The sequence below is a fragment of the Thamnophis elegans genome, chromosome 11, assembly GCF_009769535.1.
Source record: "Thamnophis elegans isolate rThaEle1 chromosome 11, rThaEle1.pri, whole genome shotgun sequence".
Classification (NCBI taxonomy): Eukaryota; Metazoa; Chordata; class Lepidosauria; order Squamata; family Colubridae; genus Thamnophis; species Thamnophis elegans.
The window spans coordinates 24,322,398-24,341,947 of NC_045551.1; the positions used below are offsets into that span (position 1 = coordinate 24,322,398).

The 19,550-nt window shown below is 38.8% G+C and overlaps 1 protein-coding gene across 1 annotated transcript in view; it reads right to left on the reverse strand.

The window, feature by feature from the left end:
- The window catches only part of CLCN4 (chloride voltage-gated channel 4), a 35,835-nt gene extending 17,979 nt beyond the window's left edge, over nucleotides 1–17,856 (reverse strand). Inside the window, exons 1-4 of the mRNA XM_032226655.1 lie at nucleotides 17,713–17,856; nucleotides 8,608–8,707; nucleotides 5,012–5,199; nucleotides 300–422 (exon numbers count right to left, since the gene is read on the reverse strand). Coding sequence (XP_032082546.1) covers nucleotides 300–422; nucleotides 5,012–5,199; nucleotides 8,608–8,707; nucleotides 17,713–17,856 — 555 coding nt within the window. The remainder of the gene's footprint in view (nucleotides 1–299; nucleotides 423–5,011; nucleotides 5,200–8,607; nucleotides 8,708–17,712) is intronic.
- Between the last annotated feature and the right edge of the window lie 1,694 nt (nucleotides 17,857–19,550).

Below are 19,550 nucleotides of genomic sequence, written 5' to 3' on the forward strand. Positions count from 1 at the left end.
TGCATCAAAGTGCCTACCGTCCCTGTCCTAATTTCCCCATTTATTTGTATCCATTTCATGTATTCATAATCATGTTTATACTTATGTCTGTTATCTTATACTTGCTTGACAAATAAATAAATAAAAATAAAATAAAGTGGCCAGCTTTAAAGTCAACAATTTCCTTTCGTTTTCCTACTTTCATCTCCATTAGCAAGGACTGCAGACTGAGTTTGCCTGTAATTTGCATTGCAGAAAATTATTCCCTCCCCTCTCACTCCCAATATCAAAGTTATACCAATCAAGTAAGGAGACATTACCTCTGGAATTCCTGATCCACAGGCATAAGGAGCAAACACCCTCACAAGGGAGACAGCCAGGAAAACAAACAACAATGCCCATAAGATGTATAGGAAGTAATTTAGAATGTAAGCACTGGCACCCTTAAAAGGGGAAAGAAACAAGAACAGATCACTTTAAGACAGTCCAAAAAAGGGGCATATTTATGTTGGTTGTGTGGGAGAGTGGGAGTATATAAAGCACAATTTCTTCATCAACTATGTTATAAAATTTGAACAGTATATTTTTCATATTTGATTTATTTAACCACAAAAATATTTTCCTTGAAGTCTGCAGTCTGATGCATCTATTTATTACTCAAACTCTCCTGTCTCTTTGTCCATTTATAATCTTGTCTTGTCAATTAGGCTAGAAGGAGCATCATAGAGCAACAAGTTTTGAACCAAGGTCATGGGTGTCAAACGTGATCGGGTCACGTGACATATCATGACATGGCACATCTGGCCCATGGGCTGCCAGTCTGACACTCCTGACCAAGGTATTTCAAGTGAGCTAACTTAAATAATGCATCTAAAATTCAGGAACCATTACTCCCATGTAATTGAAATAAATGAGCAAGGGAAGATGGGAGGGGCATATCCCCACCTTTCCTGCCTTATTCTGGCCACTGCATCAAATCAACTGTCAGCAAGATCTGATGGGCAGATAATTGACTTCTTTGGAATGGAACCCAAAAATGGAAATCTCTTAACAATAGTGGGCAGTGAGGGAATGATTAGGAAGCAATTTGTATGCCTAATAGCAAGAAAAGGATAGCTGGATACAGCTGGCAGAATAAGCCCACTGGAGAAAGGGGTCCTTGGGGGCATGGTGGAATGGGGCCGAACTGGTAGTGGTTTGGTGGCCTGGTTGTTGGAACTGGCAGTGACCCAGGCCTGCTATGCCGCCAAACCAGTTCTTCTGGTGGTGCCATAAACGTCGTGATCTTGTTTTTTGCTTCTGCGCATGCACAGAACAATTTTTATTGCACTGCACATGTGCATGCAGTGCACATCAGGCACGTCCATGAGCAAACCGGCAAGAGTGACTACCAGAACCCACCCTTGGTAATCATGTAGTTTTTCTTGCAATCTTCAGCTCCCTTTATTCTCCCCCACTCCAATAAAGTGGCAGGCAGATCCATGGTCAGCTGAGGAGGAGGAAGAGGAGGCTTCACTACGAAGGTTGTGAGGTGAGGGGAAGCAGTACCAGCCTACATTATATGTGGAAGAAAGATGACCCAGCAGGTCATGAGTTGTGCAGTATTTACCCCAAAACAAGTTTTTTTAATGTCATAGAACTTACTCCCAAATAAACACCTACAATTTGGAACTGCATGTCTTCCAACATGGGACCTCAAAAAAGCAATTTATGGAAATTGCAATTATTATTTCAAAACATACAAGGAAACATAATGTGAATATTGACCACTGAGGCCTAAATTATTGCAGAGGTACTATAGCCATAAATTAAGAGGGCAGATCAAATTAAAGCCATTTTAAATGAATTGCGACTGAAAACGGCAGTATTTCCCATTAAAGCTCCTTCATTTCAAATCAGTTTTGTTTGCTTTTGTAAACTATCTGTCTTAGTAAAGTTAGCAAAAGTTACAGTCTATACACAAAGGTGGGGGGATTAAGGCTGAAAAATAGTAGACTGGTGAACTATTTTAAATAAATACAATCCATTGCTGAATATTTATAATGCTTTTTGGAGCTTTAATAAGATGCTTTGAGGTGAAAAGAATGGCATTTCACAGGCATAGTTTTTTTTGAATTTTTTAAAGTCTGGTAAATAATAAAAAATTGTTATTGTAACAAATGTATGTTTCCCACTTATACTCAGGGGTGGGATCCAGCCAGTTTGGACCGGTTCGGGCGAACCGGTGTTATAATCTTGCACAGTTCGGAGAACTGGTAAAATCAAACACTGACTAGCCACGCCATCCCACCCCGCCTGCTCCACCCTGCCCTATATATTATCTTCCCTTCGTCACGCAGTCCAGCTAGCCTCTGCACCTCACTTCTGCACTTCGCCTGTTGTGCTCACCAAAGGAAAGCATGCCACCTGCTTATCTTTCGCTTTTTGTTGGGGCCCAGTGACACGGCATTCCCCACCTCCTGCCTTGTCCCAGAGCTGCCGCCTACTTGCTGCTCTCCTCAGCCAGGTCAGGGAATGTATCATTCCCCAGCTCCAGCCTTGCCCCAGGCCTCCACCCGCATGTCACCACCCCCCTCTGGCTTCAAACTACGTATGTGTTCTGCTTACCTAAAGCGCTGCAGCAGAGATCTTGCAGTTGTCCTTGCCGAGGCTCGGTCACTTGCAGAGACGCTCCATGTGGTCTCCGGGTCAGTGGCTGCTTCTCTCTGCTGCTGCTCTTGCTGGGAGAGAGAGCATCTCTTGTGCAATTCCATCCAGAAAACGCACAGTACAGAGAAGCAGCATTCAACATGGATGCTGCTTCTCTATGCTATACATTTTCCGAATGAGACTTAGAATACAGTGGTGATCCAGCAAGAGCAGCAGTGGAGAGAAGCAGCGGCTGCCCCAGAGTGCAGAGATGGAGCGGAGCAGGCCTCGAAAGGCTGCTCAGTCGACCCTTGCCACATGGCAGACGCCATGCATGCAGAGAAGCCATGCACACGCGCATGTGCGCACACTCACATTTTTGGTGAACCAGTTGTTAAGTGGGTTGAATCCCACCACTGCTTATATTCTCACCTATTGCACAGAATGATGAATGACTGGAGATTCTTCTGCTAATTTTGACATCTGGCTTTACTTATTCAAGCCTAAGACCTAGATGAACTGTCCTAATCTGATCTCTTAGGAAAGAAATGGCTTCGACTCCATTTGGTTAAAGCAAATGATTGTTTTACTAAGAGTGGTAGTTGCAGTAAAGTGAAGCGAGCTCTGACACTACCATGCTTGCTGGATATAAAAATAAGGAATAGGTTTGCCCCCAGGCCATCCCTCCCCTTGTAACCAGTCCATTTCCAACCAACAGGAGCTCGCCAAGATGTTTTGAGTATTTTGAGATGTTTGGGGATAATTTGTATATTCCTTAGGATACCTGGTTGTGGGATGCTGGTGCAAACAGGATCCGGCTGCTCTGGTCCTTATCCCCTGTCATCCCCCCTCCCGATTTCCTATCCCTTTATTGCCCTTTCATCTTTCCCTCTTTCATCCTTCCCCCTTCTTCTTTTTATGGCAGGATGCCTGTGAGGCCCTCCAAGTTGTGCCAGGCAGATCTGAAATGAATGGCATCTATTTTGATGCTTTGATTCCCTGAGTAATTCTTATTGCTACAACTGTTGTAGCATATTTTCAAATAAGAGACAGGGATGACAATAATCTTTATTCCTTCACGGGATGGACTTTGTTTGAAAATTACAGTCCATAACAGAATGACTGATTCAACACAAATTCTTTCCTTGATAAATAAATATATGGGGATGCAGGCAATGAATATTTTTCTCAGTTTGTCACATATAAATTAAGCCATATAAGCAATATTTTGGACTTACTGCTATGCTGAGACAGTGATGACATAATGGTAAATTAAATTTATGTAAATATACATGCTGTCACCTTACAAACCAACATTACTTAACATTGAAGCAACTAACTATTTGAACAAACCACTGTAAGATTAAAAAACAGACATAAAATGAACAAAGATATATATATATATATATATATATATATATATATATATATATATATATATATATATATATATATATACACACACACATACACACACACACATACATACATACATACATATTTAAAGTCACAACCCCTGGTATGCCCCAATTATTGGAGGAAGCTAACTGCTTCCATTCTCTGTCAATCGGCTCATCACAAGAGTCCATCACGACAGAAACCCAATATTTTTACTGTTGCCTTTGTTATATTTGTGTTTTATTTGTGCTGATAAATAAATAAAGGGAGACTAGTATAGATCTATTTCAAGCTATTTAGCTCTCATCAGCTAGCCATACCCTTACTGGGATTCGAACCTGGGCTATATTACATATTAGGCAGATGTGTTAGCCATTAGGCTACAGGCTCGGATCCGTTATCAGCCTTTAAATATATACCTTTCTCCCTGGCTTAGCTGATAACGGATCAGATATATATATATATATATATGTGTTATATTTTATGCTGATAAATAAATAAAGGGAGACTAGTATAGATCTATTTCAAGCTATTTAGCTCTCATCAGCTAGCCACACCCTTACTGGGAATCGAACCTGTGCTCTATTGCCTCTAAGGCAGATGTGTTAACCATTGAGCTACATATATATATATATACACATACATACATACATACATATACATACACATACATACATACATACACACACGCATACACATACACACATACATACATACATAGAGATAGAGAGAGAGAGGGGGGGGGGAGGGAGGGAGATCAATGGCATAATTTTTATTTTCTGTCTAACTGAGAGGAAATAGAGCTATATGCTGCAAAAATTTTAGATTATTACAATACTAGAGGATTATTGTACTTCTTTGCTACCATCTAAGAATGGTCCAAATTTCTGTAGTCTAGATAATTACACACAGAGCATTTTTCAGTTTACTGTAAATGTTTTCATGACAGTGCCATGTTAAAACATTAAACAATTAGTAATAAATTACAGCAAAACTATAACCATACCTCAGATTCGTTAACTAAAAGTTCAGACCACTTTTGCCACTGAGGACATTTGTCCCGGTCTTCAAAAGTAGTTTCATTGGATGTCCAGCAACACTGCTCATGACTATACCAAAAAGCTTCTAAACAGACTCCTTCTTTCAAATCAGTCATCCAATCCACTGCTAAATCTATAACTCCAGCCAATGTGCCTAACAGGGTGAGAAATAGTTGTTAAAGAAAGATCCAAATGATAGATGCTGAGAAATGAGTTTGAACAGGCTCTTGCAGAAATGTCTCTTGAATATGAGTTGTAACTCCATATTAAGTCACCCCACAGTTACCAAAATAACAAGTTAGGAAAACTCAGCCTCCTTAAGTACGCCCTCCTCTGATTCAGAGGAGTCATCCTGTTCTTCCTGATCAGATGTCACCTGCCCTGCAGAGGGCGCCATTGGAGCAGGAGCTGGTAGTATTGCTGCAGGAACAGTGGCCTGCTTTTGCAGCATCCCTTTGCTGCAACCCTGCTGTGATGCCCTGTGAGATGGCACTGGCAATAATATCTTGAAAGTTAGGCAAATACATAGGATGTGTCTGTCCCATAATAGCTGCATCCATCCTTTGGACAGCTGGTGGAAGTATGTCATCTCTAACAGGTAGAGGGGCTTGGGGCCCTGAGGTAGACCTCAAATATTTGAGACATCAATGGGGTATATTGGATTAGCAGGAGGCTCTCTATTTTGCCTGCCTCCTGGGGACAGCATCAGTGTGAGTTGGCTCTGAGCTGGAGGTGTCTGATCAGATGGCAGAGTAGAAGAAGAAGCCTTTTTACTGGCTGCCTTCTTATGAATTCTCTCTAAGGCATTGTCCTTCTGTTTCTCATAGCGTGAACTGGGCTTGGAAGACTTTTTGAATTTTTTTCTCCATAACTGAGGTTTGTGCTGTCTTTTTGCTAGCCCTGGCTGCTTCCCTGCCATCAGAAGTAGAGGGCTGGGGGGAGGAATGAGGCACTGACGCTGCTTCAGGTGTGTGAGATACTTGAGCCTCCCCAGGCAACTCAGGAGAGCCGGTATGGAGTTTTCTGCACTAAGCACAGCCTCCATGTTGCCAACTGACAGCAACTGACAGGCATTCAAAATGGCAATTCACGCCTTGTTTAATTGCCATGAAGCGCGCGCACTAAACAATAAAGTTAAATTCGCCCTATGGCTCAGTCACGCTAGCGGCACTCCAACGCAACTCTTACACTTTCAGTTTTCCTCACAGAACTCCCTCTGTTTCGCTCCGCGGCAGACTATATTTATATAGTCACGGGCTGCCACAGTTCGCTGCTCAACTTTTGACATGAGCAGCGGAGCGTATTCCCAGCAGGGAGCCAAATAGTCTCTTCTGGCTGCCGAAGATAGGCGTTTAGAGAGGGAAGCCGAAGCTGACAGTCAGCGGGCTGTTTCAAACCGCAGGGAGCCGTTTATTGTCGTTTGAGTCGCTCTAGCCCTAGCGACAGCCTACGCACTCTGACTGGGTTTACAGGCTCAGACCCCTCCAAAATCACTGCCCCACGAGGGGCTTTGATACTGGGGTCACTGTCTGGCACTCCCTAGTATTTACTCACTAACGCCTTAATTTAACCTCCAACGCTTTTCAATCCACATCCAATGCTCTTTTAAGACCAGAGAAAGCGATGACATAGCCGCCCCCATCGAGGGACTGAGTCTAAAGCTGGATCTACCTAGCAACAGGGACGTGGTTTAACAACGTTATCAGACCCAGTCCTCGCGATGAGTGGATGAAGGTTAACCCAGTCTGGATGCTGCCTCCACCACTAGGGAAAACTGTCCACCTCATAGCTATAGGGCAGTGTTTTTCAACCTTTTTTGTGCAAAGGCACACTTTTTTCATGAAAAAAATCACGAGGCACACCACCATTAGAAAATGTTAAAAAAAATTAACTCTGTGCCTATATTGACTATATATAAAGTAATTTTCCCACGGCACACCTTACACTATGTCACGGCACACTAGTGTGCCGTGGCACAGTGGTTGAAAAACACTGCTATAGGGTGTTTTCAAGAGCATTTATTACACATGTTAGCACCTACAATAGTGAGTGAGTGAATGAAACTTGCCAAACAGAAGATGAGAATTGTTTCCTTGTATCTTTCTATAAGCTTTTTTATGCAATGTAGTGTTTCTCTTAAAATACGAATTGCTTTTCTTGACTCACTTCTAAGAACTTGTAAACAACATAAACAATTATTAGTCTAAATAAGTTTTAAAAACAAGAAAATACATTCTTATCTAGATCATTCCATGAGCAGCTGAAATTGATAAGGTGAAAACTTGGGTTTGGGATTATTGACCAAAGTTCACAATAGGTTAAGACCACTAGTTGAAGAAGTAGGCAGTGTGCATGACTACTGACCTAAAAGTAGACACTGATTCAATTAAAAAATACCATAAACAACAGTTTTCTTATTACAACCCTGTAATTCCTTAATTTGGGATAGAGTTGGGGTGACTGGATGGAGCAGAGCATTTACTGGCCAGATGCCCTTCCTGACGCCATGAGGAATTCTCAGCACATATTTTTTTCTTTGCACCCTAAGAGAGAAACATCTGATATTGCCTAGGATTGAACTCTCCATCTTCCAAGTGGGAAGTCAGCCTCTTCACCACTAGGCCACCACGTCACTCAAAAAACCATTTTTATATATTATTTCAATATTTATTTTTATATATTTATGGTAAAAACATCATTAACTTGTAGCATTAAATATTTACAACTGGCTTATATTGTATTATAATACATGAACTTTTTATGCTTTCCATTTTGACATTGTAATATTGTTGTGTTTCCGTTCCAAATAGTTGGCACTTTTTAAAATAACATAGTACAACAGTGACATCAAGTGGTAACTCATAACAAGGAAAAATTGAAATAGTAATTAGTGACTGCTTTATAAGAGCTTGCCTGAATAAATGTCATATTGCTTCATGAATTATGCATGGCTCCAATTACATATTTCAGCCAAACACTAGAAGAACATTTGTTGTTTATTCATAGCAAGGAAAAAAGCACTAGTTAAAGTCCAGAGATATTATTTGTAGTTAATATATTCTTAATGATAAATAACAAATAATTAAAAATCATTTTGTTATTAGCATTATTAATCACAATATTATGAATGCGTTTTAGTACCACAATTCTAATGATTTCTCAGAATGTTATCAACTGCTCTTAACGGTGGAACGCGTGTGTGTGTGTATGCATGTGTATGTGTATATATGGGCAACTATATAAATTTAATAAATAAACATAAGGTTTTGCAAATTGTTATCAATTAACCAGAAAACTGTTGTTGTTATTTTCACTAGTAATAGATCTATTTGAGACTAAAAAAATTAAAATTCTATATCACAATTGTTATTCCATATTTCAAATTATAAATATTATTATTTCTTTGGGCTGTTATTGTCAATATTCTGCATAAATATTTAGCATTTCTATCCCCCCCAAAAAATAGTATTTAGCCCTGAAATGGAAGATATCACATTTATATACCCAACATAAACAACTGTCTCTACAACGCACAACTTTTAATAAGTAAATATAAAATTACCTGCCAGCAGTCCTATAAGTAGCATAACAACCCATCCTGACCAAGCATCCAATAAACTTTTGATGAATTCCCATATGGACTCCTTGCTTTTATTTGTAATCTGGAAAAATATATTATTTAATTGAAAAAGTTGCAATGTTGATATTTCATCAAATATAGCACTATATATTAAAATAATCTAACATGTAAGCTATATGTAAGCTATAAAGTCAAATGGCAAAGTATTTGGTAGAGAAGATGAGGCAAGAGATATGATCATTATTATTATTCTATTTATTTGTATCCTGCTTTTATGAACAAAACATATTTCATAAAAGCGTTGAAGCAATCTATAAGGGCTAGGAATCTTTCCCATTACCTAGAGTTAATTATAGTGAGAATTTATTGAAGAAAACAAATTAAATTAAGATTAATCATTTCCTGCAATGTACGTCAGATTGACTTTTGGGTGGAAATGATCTATCCTTATAAAACCTATAAGGTTGACTAAGCCTTCTGTCCTTCCAAGGTTGGTAAAATGAGGACTCACACTGTTGGGGGCAATATGACATTGTAAATTGCCTAGCCAATTCTGTAAAGCACTATGGGGCAGTATATAAGCCTAAGTGCTATTGCTATATTTCTAATAATTATAACTGCAGAGTTTAGAATAAAATTAAAAATTTGTTGATTAATCAATCTGAAATCATATTTTTATTGGAGTCAATATTGTATTTCCTGTGTAACTCTCACTGCTAATATTTTACTAGAGTTCTTTCTCTTTTCTCAGTATCTTGTCTATTGTAATAAAAATTAAGTCCTATAAACATGAAACCTAGTAAATTCATATTTAAAAGACATCAAGAGATAAATGGGATTACAAACAATAGTTCTTTAACTTTCTACTTCAAGAATGGTACCTTAGCCAATTGCTGGATGTTTTTATACAAACTATATGTGATAATTTGACCTTTTATGGTCTTACAATATCCCATATCAGATATCCATAAAAAAATCATAATGCTTCTTTTCAAGCACTCTTTTCTAAGTACTCTTAAGCAGACTGCTTAAAAAGAATGATGAATAATAATTTAAAGAAATTAAAGGCATATGATAAGAAAAAGGAAAGATAAAATTGCTAAAACTAGCTTATAATTGATTCACTATATGTACGTATTTGTACTTTTCTACCCTTGAAACTATCCTTACTCCTACCACATCAGTGTATCTTTTATCTTTTAAACTTTTCTCCTCTCTGATTTTGAGAATATCCAACTTACTCAGTATATCCTGTTTTGGTTCCATTTATTTTTTTAAATGTAATTATATTATGACCTGATCTTCACTTGGCATTGGAAAGTGAAATTTTTCATTTCAACATACGTGCCATCATTTTTCTTTATTTTTATGTTTTATTGTAATTTCTCTGATTGTTGTTAATAAACCAGAATCACCGAGAGTCAGTTGACATAAAGGTTTATAAATTATTAAATTATTATCTTTACTTGTTTACCATTCAGGCTGAAGTAACCTATCCCCGCTGCATCCAATTTGTTATATTTTTCTTGACACTCAGCTGTCCTTTCAATAACAAAGTAGGCAAAAGGATTCTCTTATACAAAGCTTTTTTTTTTTGCCTTCAGCACACCATCCAACCTACCTTTCTATCAGAATTTCATCTCCTACAGTTTCTCTAGGCAGTTTCCTCTCTTTAGTGAGTATTCTACTATGAGCAGCTATACAGTGCATTCAGAAAGTATTCAGACCCCCTTCACTTTTGTCAATTTTGTTATGCTGCAGCCTGATTCTACAATTGCTTCAAACACTCTACCAGTAGTGGGTTCCGGATTCCGTTCCAACCGGTATGGTTGGAATGACCCTGGCATCACCCACATGCATGCGCACGGCACGCACATGCATTGTAGCTGCAAACGATGCTTCCACAAGCCTCCGCGACGCTCCAGCTGCTCAGTGGAACGTTGCACCGGTGTTGTACGTGCCATGCGCATGCGTGGAAGTGCCGACAGCTTTAAAACATGGTAAGGAGCTTGGGTGGGAGGGTGGGCCCTCCAAAGCACCGTACTGGAATGGTACCCGGTGCTCCGGGCAGGCTCTGGTACGCCCGTACCGGGGCGTACCGCCTGCAACCCACCACTGCGCTCTACTATCATCCCAGTGTCAAAGAAGCCCTCCATCAAGGAACTGAATGACTACAGACCAGTTGCTCTAACATCTGCAGTTATGGAAATCTTTGAAAGGCTAGTGCTGTCTTACCTGAAAACCATCACGCCTCCACTGTTAGACCCCCTGCAATTTGCATACTGAGCAAACAGATCAACAGATGATGCTGTTAATATGGCCCTGCACTACATCTACAACATCTTGAATCTCCAAAGACTTATGCAAGGGTCCTCTTTGTAGAGTTCAGTTCAGCATTCAATACAATCATTCCAGATATTCTTCTAACTAAACTAAACCAGCTAGTGGTATTGGATCACACTTGTAAGTGGATCATAAGCTTCTTAACAGACAGAAAGCAGCAGATGAAGCTAAGCAGAATCCCATCAGATACCTGTACAATTAGCACAGCCCCCACCCCCCCAAGGCTGTGTGCTCTCTCCACTTCTCTTCTCTCTATATACCAATGACTGCATTTCAAACGATTCATCTGTTAGACTACTGGTTTGCAGATGATACAACAGTGATTGGTCTCATTCGAGACAATGATAAATCCACATACAGATAGGAGGTTCAATAACTAGTCTCATGGTGGGGCTGGAACAATCTGGAATTGAACACACTCAAAACCGTAGAAATGGTGGTAGACTTTAGGAGAAACCCTCCCATACTACCACCTCTTACAATCCTAGACAACACAGTATCAACAGTAGAGAGTTTCAAATTTCTAGGTTCTATCCAATGTTCCCTCTAATTATTTTTCAGTGTGAGCAGAAAAGTATAGTGTTTGAGCGGCACATTTTCATGCCTGAGCATCTGAATTTTTTTCACAGATGTCACCTAAGACAACAACGAAATCAGTATTATTTGAAATTCAAAGTTATATTTATTCAAGGTACCCGCTTAATTAAAAGTGTTATATAATATCAGTATCACTTAACAACGCTCCTGCTTAGCAACCAAAATGTTGGCTCAGAAAGTCTGGCATTTGAAGCACGCAAGTCTTAAAGCTGTTGTTACAAGATACTTGCACCCCTAACCCTTTAGAAAAAAAAAAACCAGGGGTCTTCAAACCTGACAGCTTTAAGACTTGTGGACTTCAACTCCCAGAATTCCTCCTCCAGTCATGTTGGCTCAGAAACTCTGGCATTGAAACATGCAAGTCTTAAAGCTGTCAAGTTACAAGACTCTTGCACCCTTAACCCTTTAGGGAAAAAAACCCAGGGGTCTTCAAAAATGACAGCTTTAAGACTTGTGGACTTCAACTCCCAGAATTCCTCCTCCAGTCATGTTGCGGCAACGTCATCTGCATGGATCTGCTCCATCTTCAGTTTTTTTCACAAGGGGCATGGCTGCCGCTGAAGATGCCAACGAGCCCCCGCCGCCACTAGAATAACTGCTGCCGCTGCCTCCTCCTCCTCCTCCAACAGCACCACCACATTTGCTGCCCAGCGCTGCAGCTGAGGTGAAGCTGCCAAAGCTCCCGCTGGCGCCCCCGCCCATAGCAGTGGCGGTGGTGCCTCCCCCTCCGCTCAGAGCACCTCAGCTGGGCTCCGGGTTACCCCAGCTCAGGTGCTCCGCGTGGAGGAGGAGGCACCACTGCCACGGGCGGGGGTGCTGGCAGGACCTTTGGCGGCTTCACCTCAGCTGCAGTGTTGGGCAGCAAATCCGGCAGTGCTGTTGGAGGAGGAGGAGGCGGCAGCAGATATTCTGGTGGCGGCGGGGGATTTGGGGGTTCACTTCAGCCGCAGAGCCAGGCGCAAGCGGCTAGGATTGGTCGCCCACAAAGGACCTCCCTGGGCTTGCTTTGCTGAACACAGGGCGACTGACACTAGTTTGAGAGGCCGCAGCCGGTGCAAACTACCGTTAGTCGCTCCATGCTCATCAAAACAAATCTGGGAGGTCCTTTGCGGGCGGCCAGTTCTAGCCGCCTGCAAAGGACTTCCCCGTGTTTGCTTTGCTGAACATGGGGCGACTGACAGTAATGAGCGGCGCAGCCGGCACCTAGGAGGTCCTAGGAGACCGGCTGTGCCATGTAAGCTCCTGCCGTCGTCCCCGCACCCATGCTAACTCTAGATTTTCTGATGCCCCTCAGCTTCCAGAGCCTGTGACAGAAATCACTGCGCGGCAGTTAGAAATTGCTGCGCGGTGTTTTCTTGTCATGTGCACGGCCATGCAGCCGCGCACCTTAGAGGAAACAGTGGTTCTATCATATCTCAAGTCCTAAAATGGACACCTAACATCAAAAACGTCATAAAAAAAGCACAACAAAGAATGTTCTTTCTGTGTCAACTCAGAAAGCTCAAACTGCCCAAGGAGCTGCTGATACAGTTCTACAGAGGAATTGGGTCTATCATCTGCACCTCTATAACTGTCTGATTTGGTTCTGCAACCCAACAAGGCAGACACAGAGGATAATTAGAACTGCAGAAAAAACAATTAGTACCAACCTGCCTTCCATTGAGGACCTGTATATTGCATGAGTCAAAAAGAGGGCTGTGGAAAGGAGCTGATAATGTGATGATATGGATGTGTGATCTCAGAGCTCCGAGATCGCCGCTGATACTTTTACCGCTGGGTGGTCCATCTGGACCTAAACCGTCCCAAAGAGACGGTGACAGGGAAGAGTACGTCTTGCTGATCTAAGGGACATTGCAAAGTCCCTGATTGATCCAAGAGAATCTCTTCTAGCTGGTGATAGAAGCGCAGCCCCAAGCTGCTGAAGTCGGAACAGCTCCGCAACCGGAGGAAAGTGGAAAGAGAAAGTGTGTCCATCTGGTGAGGAAATTTTATTTTTACAAAAGAGATTGCCCAAAAATGATTAAAACCAAATCAAACTTGTAAAGAAAAGAAAAGAAGCAGCACATTTAAGCTATTTTGGACAGTGTGTTATCCCCTTTTTTAAAAATTGTCTTCTATGGATGAAAGTTTTGCAAACATTTCCTACTTTTTAAGGTGAAAGTATTGGCTTTTCTTCTACTACTTTTTTTTTAAACCTATGGATTAAATCTTTTTTTTATTTTCAAAATACTGGCTTGGATGGGGTTTTTTTCTTTTTCTTTTGTTCTATTTAAGAGCCTTGTTTCTTTTAAGCTTGGAATATAAAGAGGATATAAAAGGAATATAAAGAGAGCAGTAACATCACAGGGAAAAGAACTGCCACTGCCACTTGGAGGTTGGAGGCTGAGTTCTAGAACTATTTCTCTCTCTCTTTTCTTTGATCATTTTGACCTTGCACCTCAAAGGTTTTAGCTTGCAAAGAGATAAGATGGGTTGTTTAGGCAGATGCCCTTTGGATGTCTCTTTGGCAGTGAGAGAGAAGTGAAAAACAAAGCTTTGTTTTCCAACTAGTGGTGCAGTGTTTATAAATTGGACAATGACACAATACCAAGAAAATTGGTTTGAAAAGAGAAAATTTGGTATAATTTTTTAAATGGTGACCATGAAAGGAAGTTTAGAAATTTTGTTATGTATAAAATCCTATAATACTGAAATTGGATTGATCATGGATATAGTTAGATAAATAATTGATAATGATATAATATATACATATATATCGGTTTGACAAGAGGAAATTTGGTATAAATTTTAAATGGTGACCATGAAAGGAAGTTTTGAAACTTAGTTATATATGAAAGCCTATAATATTGAAATTGGATATAAATTGTAAACAGTGTTTAAGAAAGGAGGTTTAGAAACTTTGTTATCAAACATAATTAATTTTTATTTAGAATGTTTCATAAAAATAGAACGTTATTTGATGATATTGAAAATAGACAATGGAATGCCATTATGTGGTTTTGCTTTGAATTTTGGAATATTTGTTTTAAAGGGATGTAAAAACAACTATAGTCATATGAAGGATGAGGTATGATGATAGTAATATAAATAAATATATTTGATGTAAAATATATAATTTGATATGGATTATAGGTGATGACTATGGAAGGGATGCACGAAAGTTCTTTGTAACCAATTGACACACTTTTTATAATTTGTAATGGAATATGTTTTTATGGTGTTTGTTGTGTCTTGTTTGTTTGTGTCTATTAAAAAAAAAATTAAAAAAGAGGGCTGTGAAAATATTTACAGACCCTTCAAATCCTGGACATAAACAACTAGACACAAGAACAGGTTTTTCCTGAACGCCAACACTCTGCTAAACAAATAATTCCCTCAACACTGTCAAACTATTTACTAAGTCTGCATTATTATTACTATTAATCTTCTCATTGTTCCTATCACCCATCTCCTCCCCTTATGACTGTAACTTTGTTGCTTGTATTTTTACAATTTATAATGATTATTTCCTAGTATGATTTGATTGTTTATTTGTACCCTATGACTATCATAAGAGTTGTACCTTATGATTCATGATGAATGTATCTTTTCTTTTATGTACACTGAGACTATATGCACCAAAGACAAATTGCTTGTGTGCCTGTTTGTCATGGAAGAAGCAACAGCTTTGAAATTTACTTGAAATTGACAGCGCCTTTCATTTCTTAAGCACCTTTAAGGACTATTAATCTTTATTAAGTTAAAAGAGGCTCTTTTTTGTCATAGCCGGCTACCTAAGCCATTTTGGGAGTTTTTTTCAGTGTTAAACAACACAGAAGGAGGCTACTATGACAAGCCAAAATAAGGAAGTGTGGAGCCAAAAAAAAAATGCTGACAGAGAAACATAAAGGCAGAATGTTGTGGCTTTAGTTTATTATTTGTAGTAATTTGTAGCTTGGTCTGCTTTGCTATGGGTGGCTAAAACTTTCTGATTTTTATGATTCCTGAACAGCTAGCAATTGTTAAGTGACTTATAAAAAAGCTACTCCTTGATCAAAGAGTGAGTCAAGATGGAGGAGCAAATTATTAGAGATGTATTGGAAAATTTTGTAAATAAAATTCACCAGTTTGTAGATCAGCTGTGCTCCAAGGATGATAATTTTTTTTCTCAAATTACTTTAGAGATGCAAATACATGTAGAAAGTTGTCAAACTACTGAGGCATCTTCACAACTAACTGAAAATGCAGAGGAGTCAACTGCAATTTTGGAATATAAACCTGACATCAACTCTTATTATGATGGTTTAAATATAAATCTCTCAACACAACTGAAAGAAGACCTTCAAGAAAATCTGCAACTTTTAAAAGGAGAAGATTGAGACTTTTTCTTTAAGTGCAAAACACTTGAAAGCCCACTTGGAGTTTGCAATAATAATAATAATAATAATAATAATAATAATAACAACAACAACAACAACAACAACAACAACAACAACAACAACAACAACCTGAAAGACCAGACTGTGAGGAACAAGATTTTCTGGTCTTATAAAATCAAGATTGAACTGTTTGGTCTCAATTCTAAACATTATGTCTAAAGGAAACCAGAGATTGCTCATTACCTGCCCAATGCCATCCCAGTGGTGGCAGTGGGGGTGTTTTTCAGCAGCAGGGACTGAGAGACTGGTCAGGGTTGAGGGAAAGCTGAATGGAACAAAGTACAGGGATATCCTCAATGAAAACCTGTTTCACAGCACTCAGGACTGAAGGTTCACTTTCCAACCTGACGACGATCCTAAGCATAGAGCCAAGACAACATAGGAGTGGCTTAGGGACAATTCTGTGAATTTCCTAGAGTGGCCCAACCAGAGCTCTGACTTGAACCCTATTGAACATCTCTGGAGGGACCTGAAAATGGCTGTCCATTCAGTCACCATCCTATCTGACTGAGTTGGAGAGGATTTGTGAGGAATATTGGCAAAAAAATTCCCCAATCCAGGTATGCAAAGCTTGTCACATTATTCCCCCAAAGTAATTGCTGCCAAAGATGCTTCAATAAAGTACTAAGTGAAGGATCTGAATACTTATGCCAACGTTTCAGTTTTTTCTTTTTAATAAATTTACAGACATTTCTAAAATTCTGTTTTCACTTTGTCATTATGGAGTACTGAATGTAGATTAATGAGAAAAAATGAATTTCAACAACTGTAGAATTGGGCTGCAGCCTAACAAAACTGACAAAAGTGAATGGGGTCTGAATATTTTCTGAATGAACTGCACCTATTTTTTATTTTTAATATTTACGTATATATTGTGTTTGTTCACTTCACAACTACCTTGGTTTCTGTTACATTAATTTCTGATCTATACTCCTTGTTGCACCATACAGTTATTTAATGATCGCTGCAAATAATTCTGTCCTTATTTAGTAACAGCATTATCTGTATAGAAAAGATTATGCATGTTAATTTCCTTAACAATACATCTATCATGTCATCTCTAACACTCCTTATACTAATGTTTGATAAGGCTTTATTTCAATTGCTTTTAAGGCTTTTACTTAGAAGGCAAAGAATCAATAAGCCAGAAATCTAAAAACCATTATTCATGAGAATGACCAAGTTGACCATTCAAACTCATCTAGAAGTGAAGCTGGAAATACATGTTCCATACCTTATCAGTTCCTTAAATCAGTTTTCCATTGTATTGCTATATAGGTACTCCTCAACGTATGACCATAAGTAAGCCCAAACTTTCTGTTGCTAAGCGAAAGATTTGTTAGGTGAATTTTGTCCCATTTTACAACCTTTCTTGCCACACTTGTTAAGTCAATTACTGCAATTGTTAAATTAGTAACATGATAAGTGAATCTGGCTTACCGATTGATTTTGCTTGTCAGAAGGTCACAAAAGGTGATCACATGACCCTGCGACACTGCAACTGTCATAACTATGAGTCAGTTGCCAAGCATCTGAATTTTGATCATGGGAATGCTGCAGTGGTCTTAAGTGTGAAAAATGGTCATGTCACTTTTTTCAGTGCTGTTGTCACTAAATGAACTGTTCTAAGTCATGGACCACCTGTATTTCATGCTTATAACTATTAATGGAATAAAATTAAAAAGCAATCACTTTAAACAGATATGCCAAGTGTTTATCTTTTATTTACCTTTCTATGTCTGTCTGTATCCCGAGATTTCTCCCTTAACCAATCAATGGTATGAAAGTCTTCATAAGTGCCAACATCAGGAAAAGGTTCATCCAAAAAATCCATCAGATTTCCAGAACCATTCATATTTCCTGCATTAACCATATTAGAACCTAGACAATGAAAAACAAAGGAGCAAGGTTGTATGTTCAATATTAAGACATTAGCATTTCTTTTACATCATGCTTACACCATCATACTCATCACGCCCTTTCCTGCAAAGAAGAAATTACTTGCAATATGATAAAGTAGGGGTTCTCAATGCCCAATCCATGGACCGGCACCAGGCTGCGGCATGTCAGCAACTGGGCTGCGCAATCAAGTGAAACCCCATCCACAGGATGCAGGCAGCACGCAAAGCCATGTTCCTTCTGTGGAAAAAGCTTTCTCAGGGTTTTTCTCAATCTTCTGATGCCCAAAAGATTGGGGGCTACTGCTATAAAGCATGCCTCACATACAGGTTTAGTGGCTCAATAAGAACTTGAAAGATGAGGACAAGAATTTTCCAACAGCCAATTAATTAAAAATAACAATATCCAGACTAATCCTTGGTAAACTACTAAAATGACTAATATATCTAATAGAAGATTGAAGAGATAATCGTGTGCCTGACCAATGGCATTAGAAAGACGTCTATGGAGATTCTCAGTCATCCAGGTCATGGTTGTCCCAAAGATACTTTTTCTAAAAGGCAACTAGTACACTGTTTACTTAGACAATAGTTGAACCTTCCTTAAAGTTATGTAAATTTTCCATTCTTAAATTTTGCTTAAATTACAATAACATAACACCAAATAGAAAATCAATCCACAGGAAAGTTCAGAAAACTCATTAAATGGTATGAGGTACAATAAATCAAAGTGGTTTTTTTCCAGTATAACGATAATACTACTTTTATTATTCCTGCTGTTTTAATGTTCGTTTAATGCCTCTGTGGATTTATTAAAGCATAGTTACTCCTGAGTGGTTACATAGATTAATGATTATGTAATTTTACAGACTGAGTTATTGTGGAATTCCTTAAAAATGGTAGTTTTTTTCTTAAACAATATATTAAATGTTTCAGGTATGTGCTTAAAAATAAATACAACTTTTGTTTGTCAACTAACTCAAATTATCTTCTGTGCCATGTGGTGTACAGCATATGCAAAACAGCAATGTTCCTTGTGTGGAGGTGAATGAAAATTGAAACTATATCAGATAATATCATGATTGAGAGCAATCTTAGGCTTACATAGGATAATACAATCTTTTTTATAAAAAGGAATTTGGCATGATCTGTTTCAGCTATCCAATATTAGACAATGCAACATTTTTGGTAATAGAAATGAAAATTATTTTTAAATCTGTGATTTAAGGTTTTTAAATGATTTGTTTGAATTTTACTCTGCTTGACATCTTAAACCATAGAGGTTTTTGGAAGAGGAAATAAAGCATAGTCATTTTTTGCTTGCAGTAGAAAAAATCAGCACTCAGATGTGTCCAGCTGAACATTCTGTTTCAACAAAATAGACAGAATTATTAGATAACTGCCTGTCTTTTTAACTGAACTACAAGTAATACTTTCTCTTTATGCAGATAGATTTCACCATGGCATTTTGAATGGTACAGAAATTGAGAACTCTTACTACTTTCTTGCAGTGATTCTTTCTTTGATCCATTCTACCAAATACTAGATTACGTATTATCCCATTCTTCAACACATTGTAAAAATATCTGCAAGTATTTTGATAAGTATTTTCTTTCACATAAACTGATTGCGGAACACACATCTTACCTACTACAAGGGAAAAATAATG